The 8,192-nt window shown below is 38.7% G+C and overlaps 2 protein-coding genes and 1 long non-coding RNA gene across 4 annotated transcripts; 1 reads left to right on the top strand and 2 right to left on the bottom strand.

The window, feature by feature from the left end:
• The first annotated feature begins 1,045 nt into the window (after positions 1-1,045).
• On the top strand, positions 1,046-3,576 carry LOC145727226 (uncharacterized). Its single transcript, XR_014177812.1, has 2 exons — positions 1,046-1,771; positions 1,829-3,576. It is a non-coding gene; the product is annotated as an uncharacterized LOC145727226 (long non-coding RNA).
• Positions 3,526-5,579, bottom strand: LOC145727223 (uncharacterized). Of its 2 annotated transcripts, XM_081976720.1 has the most exons (5): positions 5,303-5,578; positions 5,014-5,243; positions 4,739-4,829; positions 4,437-4,684; positions 3,526-4,287 (listed from the first exon to the last, which is right to left on the bottom strand). In XM_081976720.1, exons 1-5 carry the CDS (start codon positions 5,428-5,430, stop codon positions 3,614-3,616), a joined length of 1,371 nt encoding a protein of 456 aa, XP_081832846.1. In that variant the 5' UTR covers positions 5,431-5,578; the 3' UTR covers positions 3,526-3,613. The 2 variants fall into 2 exon arrangements, with proteins under 2 accessions (XP_081832846.1, XP_081832845.1); XM_081976719.1 differs by having other exon boundaries at positions 4,437-4,829; positions 5,303-5,579.
• A 1,321-nt stretch (positions 5,580-6,900) lies between these two features.
• On the bottom strand, positions 6,901-7,890 carry LOC145726080 (uncharacterized). The gene is made up of 2 exons (XM_081975021.1): positions 7,796-7,890; positions 6,901-7,561 (listed from the first exon to the last, which is right to left on the bottom strand). Exons 1-2 carry the CDS (start codon positions 7,888-7,890, stop codon positions 6,901-6,903), a joined length of 756 nt encoding a protein of 251 aa, XP_081831147.1.
• Between the last annotated feature and the right edge of the window lie 302 nt (positions 7,891-8,192).

Raw genomic sequence — 8,192 nt, forward strand, 5'->3', positions numbered from 1 at the left:
TAATTTCTATTTAAACCACCACCTACGTGATTGTTTAAATTTTTAAAAAGTATCTTAAGTCTTTTGAAATGCCACCGCCCTCTATACTAGAAAGCCTAAAATGTCACTTTTAAAGGCGGCGTTAGCGGTTTTCGTTTTATACACGACCGTATGCAGATGCAGTAAAAAATATGTTTTTTTTAATTGTTTCGTGTAGTTGTTTGCAAGTTGTGAGTGAAAAATCAAAAAAAGGTTCATTCCTGATCCAGATATGTATAGATAGAGCTTTTTTATACACAATAAAGTCCAGCCTAAACAAATTGGTTAGAACATTTGTCCTGGAAAGTACAACAAACAGCAAACTAGTTTAAACACTGTTCAATACAAGAAAATCTGTAAATCCTTGAAACTAGGTAAGCAAAACTGGTAAATGGTTCTTATGTTATTACCAAGAACATTCATCATTCAAAATTATTTTTGTTGCTCTCACATTGAAGGATGCTTTAAAATGTAACTCACATACCTGTGCATGTAACAAGTACCTAATAAGTTTACTGTACTAGAAAGCACTTGTACCTACCATTGAGTATAGTGTTGGAGTATAAAATCATCCCACTTCTAAGTCTTCAACCACTGTTGAGTTAAACCCGGTTCTTTGTAAAGTAAAAAAACTGACACGGTTGGGCTTTTTCCTGAATTGCTGTTACAATGTGGCTTGAAAAACTTATGAACGGCAGCAAAACAAAATAACTTAAGCAAATAACATCAAGTTTTGATTTTAAACCGTAAAAATTCATCTAATCCTCAAAAAACTCAATTTCCACAATACAAACAAACGCAAACTGTCACCACTATTTCCGCCATATTGAAATTTTTGACAAGCACCTTCTAGGCTTTCTAGTATAGTAGGCGGTGACCATGCTGCTATAGTCAAATTTTTACCCTTTGAGAATGACGTCATGCAGATGAAAAAACACGAATGTCTGGAATTAGATCACAAGTTTTAACCTACAAATGCTTTGAAAAATGAGTGTGTTCAGAAGTGACTGATGATCAAGTGCCTTGAAAATCACATGATCATGAGAGTTTCAGTTTAATCATAATTTATTCAGTGAATAGGTGTGCTTGCACTCACTTAAAGATCTCTTCTACTCCTAATAACATAATATATTATTAATGTCTATTAATTTTGTGTTGTGCACAATAAAGCGAAAATAGTAATTTGGCATACCAACATTACTAACTTCTTTGTTTTTCATAAAAGCGGTTATTTTGGTTTTACTGACCGACATTTTCTTAAGAAGGGCGATGATTCGGGACGGCGTCGTTGGGCACATTCGTCAGCTGTTCTGGCCGGTCGCTGCCTTGCGCGTTTTGCGGCGCGGAAATGTGGTAGACCCCCCTCCCCCAAATGCATATAAAACCAGTCAACAAGAGTTGAAAACATTAGCCTACATACAAAACTATCTATCTACCTTAAACAAAAAAATCATGAACCTAACCAAAATTAACGAATCCGGCAGTTTGGTTGAAAAACCTCGCCTAAAGTTTCAACAACTTGAATTAAACCAATTTTATCCCTTGCACAACCTAAAAGTGGTCAGTTTAAAATTTTGTGAGGTGGTTCGGGCCGAGTTGTCTGACAGCGTGGTGTTTTTGCCTAGTCGGATGACGGCACCCATTAAAGACAGTTTGGCGGAGTTTATACCGCTGAAATATGGCCTAAAATTTTTAGGTATGAAAGTGGTTAGTGGTTTATCACCCACACCAATTGTGGAAATAACGGAAATTTGTAAGTATAATTAAAATATATTTACGTGTAATACTAATCATGCTTTAATCATTTCAGAAAGATCGAAGATGTCAGATTGTACTGGAGCTGCAGCAGAAATCAGCGTACACACCCTTGAGTTATTCCGAAAAGCCTACGCCATATTGGTATTTCAGCCAGTACCTGAAGAAGTAGCAGCATGGTTGAAACAAATTTCAACTTCAATTAGACAAGTGCAAAAAACTTTCAACTATTTTAGGACATTTCAAAAGACTTAAGATACTTTTTAAAAATTTAAACAATCACGTAGAGATCGAATCACCTAAGAAAAGGCCACAGGCGTCATCAAATGATGATGTCACATTATCTGTACCTCTCGCTTTAAACATTGCTGCTCTCGTTACTTTCCAAGTTGATGCAGCGAGTCAGTGGCGTGCTATTCTCTGCTCAGTGAAATGAAATTTAATTAACGTAAAGCTCGAATCAGCTAAGAAAAGGCCACAGGCGTCATCAAACGATGATGTCACGATCTCTGTACGTCTCGCTTTAAATATTGCTGCTCTCGTTACTTTCCAAGTTGTTGCAGCCAGTCAGTGGCGTGCTATTATTTTATCAGTAAAATGAAACATTTTCGTCGTTTTTAATAAAGAAAATAAAAGACAAAAAGTTTTTCAAAGGAATGGAAACTCCTTCTGCTTCTTTCTTCATAAATTGTAAGACGTTACTGACGATTTCACGGCCTTGGCTGTATATGATAACACCTTTCTTTCCAACCTTTTTGAAAGACATTTTGACAAAATAACGTTTTTTATTCATAACACTATGTGAACTTCAACTGCGACCATCAACAATACAACCACAACACCAGACTAAAACGGAACCTAACCTAACCCCCTAAGTCTCCCTGTCCGCCACTACATTTTTTTAAACTTGGCAACACCGTTTAGAGTGCCGGCTAGTAAAAGCATATAAAAAGGTCCAAATGTCCCTGGCCGCTGCCGCATCTGTTTTAATTGTGTCCAAGTAAAAACCGTACTACGTTGCCAAGTGGCTTTTTGACCGCTTAACAATATATTTTCGGGAATATTTTAATAGGACGCCTCTGATTATATCTAATGCGACGGCAACTGTAGAAGGAGAAAGAAATAGTTTTAAAAACTGCGTCATTGATGATGCGGTGGCCTTTTCTCATCTGATTCGAGCTCTAAATAGGTGTAGTTTTTGCTTTTTCATTTCATAAATTGTATTAAAACAGGATAGGTAAGTAGGTTTTATAAAACAAACCAAATACATATACATACATAATATTGACGCTTTGAGAACAAAATTGGCCTAGGTCTCTGGTCCCATTTCTTTAAATATTAATTTAAAAAATAAACAAGAAAACAAGCAAAGGGTAAATTAAAATACAGTGTTTCGGTTAAAAAGATGTGTGCAAATTATTTTTCTGCTGTAGCTGCAGGGTGATGATTGATGAAGAATATTAAATACCAATTAGTTTAAATCCAAATTATATAACTTAACTTAGGGCAATGTTAACCACAAAAAAACATTGTCTTGGGGCAATTAATAAATTATTGGAAGATAAAAATAGGCAGCTGGTTTCTTTTTTCAATTATTCTTAATTTGAAGGTCCTACAGTGCAGCTAGACCTTGAAAATGAAGTCTCAAAGTAACTTTCAGCTTGCCTTTGCATCGTTTTTGATATACAGGGTTTCATGAAGAAGAGGTAATATTTAAAATTTGTTATCTTTGTTAAATTTAATAATCATATATTTTTATAAATTTGATAATTTTGTTTATTTATAAATACATATACATATACAAATTACGAATTCATAACATAAAACAAAAATCCAAAACTTAGTCTAGGAGTGAGCATCCTAATTCTTCTTCGGATAAACTGGCATCACATTTATCATCATCACCAAAATCTTCATCGCTATCGTCAGATGAACCAGTGTTAACAGTAAAAATAAGCTGGTCCACTGTATCATCAAAAATATGCTCTTTTTTTATGAGCTCCTCTTCATACTTTTTTACATGCTGGCAAATGTCAAACCACTCTTTTTCAGACACCTCTTGAAATTTTTGTTTTGTTAAAGCTTCGGTATCAGACAATTTAAAAGTGGTATTATGAGCTGCTACCCAATTTTTAACCAAAGCCCAAATTTTTTCTATTGGGTTTAATTCTGGATGGTAGGGTGGTAAACGCAACACAAGATGCCCATGTTGTTGTAACAGCCTATCTAAGTTATATTGTGGAGGAAATCTAAATTTATTTTCTTGTATGATTTGATACAGCTCTGGCTTTGTTAAATGAGGATCTGCTGGGATTCCTTTTTCCACTAGCCAACTTAACATATCTCCTTTTTTAGTAGCCGTTGTAATATTTTTGTTAACAGTAACATTGTGGTAGGCTGCATTGTCTATAATAAGGACTGAGCGGTCAGGTAAATTAGGAAGCAATTGCTTTTTTACCCAAGTCATGAAATTCTCATGGTTCATATCATCATGATAATCTCCTGTTTTTAAACCTAAAAAAAAAAAAATCATAGTACAAACATTATGTGTCTTATATGATGTGTAAAATGTGGTTAAACTTATTAATTACTTGTTATATAAACTTATTTTATTTAAGCAGGAGGAAGTACTTAAGTAGGTTTTAGGTGTACATAAATATTACCTGACTTAAATATAAGCAATCCATTTTCAATAAATCCTTTTTCTCCACCTGCGTGCACTATTATAAGGCGTTGTCCTTTAGAAATTGGTTTTTGTAAGCCTTTAAAATGAATGTATGTCTCATATGTATATACAATATTGCGACCTTCTGAGCGGTATTGCACCAATTTTTTTAAAAAATTTATTCGTTTTAAGCGAATGTCATATGATTCACACAAGAATTTTCTTTTGTCTGGTGTCTTCTGCCACCTACAAAAGATAAAGTTATTTTGATGTACATGATTGCCAAGATGTAAAACATACTTAAATCCAATGTTCTTAAGCAATCGCCCTAAGCTGCTTACACTAATGGATTCAGTCAAGATTTGCTGGTCAATAATTTTTTGCAAAATACCTGTAAAGATAAAAAATAATCCCATTTTAGTCTAAATTTTGTTGTTTTAAATTTTCAATTAACACATTATCAAGGTTTATACATATAGAAAACTAGACTTACATTTAATTGTAAAAAACATGGTAAGTTCTGCTAGAAAAACTCTGAAGACTCTGTAGGTATACCTAATGTATTATAAACTTACCTTTTAATGTTGGAAGTTTTTTCTCAAGAATATAGAAATCATAAATAATTTCTCTGATTCTTTTGATTTCATCAGGTTTGATGTTATCCAATTTTAATTTTTTAATCTGTCCCTTCTTTGTAGGAGTCTGAAATGATGAGCTTGGCCCTCCCCATTCAACATGTAGTGCTTCTCTAGATATCTTCTGCACAGTAGATCTAGACACCCCTGTAGCTGCTATAGTTCTCTCTCTAAAATGATATTTATTATATTATTCAACGTTTTCGTCGTTTTTAATCAAAGACAATACCTGTAGTTTTTCAAAGGAATGGAAACTCCTTCTGCTTCTTTCTTCATAAATTCTAAGACGTTACTTACAATTTCACGCCCTTGGCTGTGTATCACAACACCTTTCTTCCCAATCTTTTTTGGAGACATTATGACAAATTAACGATTTTTACTTATAACACGTGAACTCAAACTGCGACCATCAACAATACAACCAAAACACCAGACTAAAACGGAAACTAACCTAACCTAATTTTTAAACTCAACCTGTCCGCCACTACATTTTTTTAAACTTGGCAACACCGTTTAGAGTGCCTGCTAGTAAAAGCATGTAAAAGGGTCCATCTGTCCCTGGCCGCACCCGCATTTGTTTTAATTGTGCCCAAGTAAAAAACCGTACTACGTTGCCAAGTGGCTTTTTGACCGCTTAAGAATTGGACAACGACGACATTGGACAAGTGACATTTGACAGGTGGGGGGGGCTCGGGGCAAGGACGGTAAACAGTACAGGAGTGCTTAATCCCATAAGCGCAATCTTGCCGGTATCGGCTCGGGCCGGTGACGATTTTTACGTCACCATGGGTCTCTCGCGTTTGCGCGATTGTTTTGCGCGATGCGCGATTGCAGTCGATCATTCACGAACATGATCTCGTACATAGCATCTCGGGCGAATATTTAGCGTATTGTGCACCCGAAGGCCCACTGTGACGTCAGAATTCATTCGCCGCCGGGAAACAAAATCGGCCGATCGAGCAATCCTGTACTGTTTAATATCCTTGGGCTCGGGGCCCCACCTGACGTCACCACCAATATCACCAATTTGACAGATGACGACGAGGGCCTTTGGGGCTTCGGGGCTCCTCGTGTTCGGGTGGGGCTCCGGGGCCCCAGTCACCACCACACCAATTTTGACAGATGACGACGACGAGGGCCTTTGGGGCTCCACTGGGTTGGGGCTCCTCGTGTTCGGGGCTCCGGGGCCCCAACATGACGTCACCACCGTCCTACGCCGCACACGAATCGAGCGCCTCGCGCCTTCACCATTTTACAAAAATGGTCCAGTACCGGCATTGCTATACTACTAACGACTAATCATAGAAGGGAAAGTAGAAGGTAAACGCTTAAGAGGCAGATCTCCAACTAGATGGGTCATCATCATCATCAAACAGGTAGGCCTCCCGCATGTCCATCCAAACGGTCCTGTCTTGCGCCATCTGTATCCAGTTTGTTACTATTCTCTTGATGTCATCGGTCCATCTTGTTGAAGGCCGTCCCCGGTTTCTGTGTGCTTGTATTCGGGGTCTCCACTCCAAAATTCTCCTCGTCCATCGGTCATCGCTTGTTCTCGCCCAGTTCCACTTTAGGGTGGTTATCCTTACATCAACGTCTGTTACTCCCTGATCGCCTGCGGATGGTGGCATTAGGAATCCTATCGCGCAGCAATATTCTCTCCATCGCTCTTAGGGTAACTTGCAGTTTGGATATCGTTATTTTTGTTAACGTTAGAGTCTCTGCACCATAGGTCATTACAGACACTTCCAACCTCATTGGAATACTTGATCTTAAAAGGTCTCTCAGCTTTCCAAATGCAGCCCAGGTTAGGCTTATTCGTCTCACTAACTAGCATGTTTGGTTATCCCTTCCTATTCTTATCTCGTGACCCAAATATTTGTAGGAAGTTACTGACTCGATGTCTTTGCCGTCCACGGAAATATTTTTGGTGTGAACCAGGTTGGTCATGAATTGAGTTTTAGAAAAGTTAATCTCGAGGCCCACCCCCTTTGAAGGCCTCTGCAGCATTGCCTGTGCCTGGTCAAAGCTGTCAGCGATAAGTACGATATCATCCGCAAACTTGAGGTTATTTAAAAACTTTCCGTCTACATTGATACCCAATTCATTCCAGTCGACAAATGCATACTCCCAACAGGGCTGTGAATAGCTTTGGAGAAATTGTGTCTCCCTGACGAACTCCTCTTTCAATACGAAAGGTCTCCGTGTCCTCATATGAAGTCTTACACAAGCTGCAGCATGCTCATAGGTATGTTCAATGAGGGAGGTGTACCTATGGTCTATTCTACATTCAGCCAGAGCACGAACCATTGCTTTCTGGTTGACAGTTTGATTCTGAGCTATCTCAAAGTCAACGAAGACCAGGATCAAAGGTTTATTGTATTCAATAGTTTTTTCAATCAGCGTTTTGATGGTTTGTAGGTGGTCGTTTGTTCCATATTTAGCTCTAAATTCGACTTGTTCAGGAGGCTGACAGAAGTCTAATTTTGATCTAAACTGACCAAACAAAACCCTTAATAAACATGAGACTGCATGATGCCGAAAGGATTGCACAGGATAGGCAAGCATGGAGCCAACTGCTGAATCAAATATAAATGGTCTCAGTACATCCTTTGGTCAGTTCTACTAGTCAGTAGCGCTAAAATCCTGCTTTGGAGATGCAAAAGCATCTGCGGGAAATCCTGGGGTCTAGACCCCCAGCAGCTATACTGGGTTTCAATTATACCTGTGCTGACCTACGGAGCCATAGTCTGGCACGGAAAAAGCCGCCAGAGCACCGTAGCGAAGCAACTGTCTTCCATCTAAAGACAGGAATGTCATTTTATAACGGGGGCGTTCAAGACAACGCCCACATCCGCGCTAAAGTGCCTTCTAACTTACCCCCCTTCAGCTCCTGCTGAAAAGAGAGGCAAAGATGGCCTCCTACCGGCTCTTCCATATTACCTGTGTCCTGGCCACATACATGGAGCCTCGAGGGCCACTTGCGGAAATTCTAAATAGCAAGTCCCTTGCTATGCCCTCCGATGTTCTGCCGGGGACGGCTGCCACCGATTTCTGCTACAGGACCCTCGTACCATCGAGAGTGGACTGGGCAGAACGGGCTGAAGACCTACTCCGAGCAT

This window comes from Ips typographus, linkage group LG3 (assembly GCF_016097725.1).
Source record: "Ips typographus isolate SLU linkage group LG3, UJ_Ityp_2.0, whole genome shotgun sequence".
Taxonomy (NCBI): Eukaryota; Metazoa; Arthropoda; class Insecta; order Coleoptera; family Curculionidae; genus Ips; species Ips typographus.

Excerpts from the sequence above, each read along its gene's own strand:
- LOC145727223 (XM_081976719.1), bottom strand. The coding sequence starts at position 5,430 with ATGTCTCCAAAAAAGATTGGGAAGAAAGGTGTTGTGATACACAGCCAA. Across the intron at positions 5,244-5,302 it reads ATTCCTTTGAAAAACTACAG|AGAGAGAACTATAGCAGCTA; the intron begins GTATTGTCTTTG and ends ATATCATTTTAG. Across the intron at positions 4,288-4,436 it reads ATTGCTTATATTTAAGTCAG|GTTTAAAAACAGGAGATTAT; the intron begins GTAATATTTATG and ends TTTTTTTTTTAG.
- LOC145726080 (XM_081975021.1), bottom strand. The coding sequence starts at position 7,890 with ATGACATTCCTGTCTTTAGATGGAAGACAGTTGCTTCGCTACGGTGCT. Across the intron at positions 7,562-7,795 it reads GGCTCCGTAGGTCAGCACAG|ATCAAAATTAGACTTCTGTC; the intron begins GTATAATTGAAA and ends TGGTCAGTTTAG.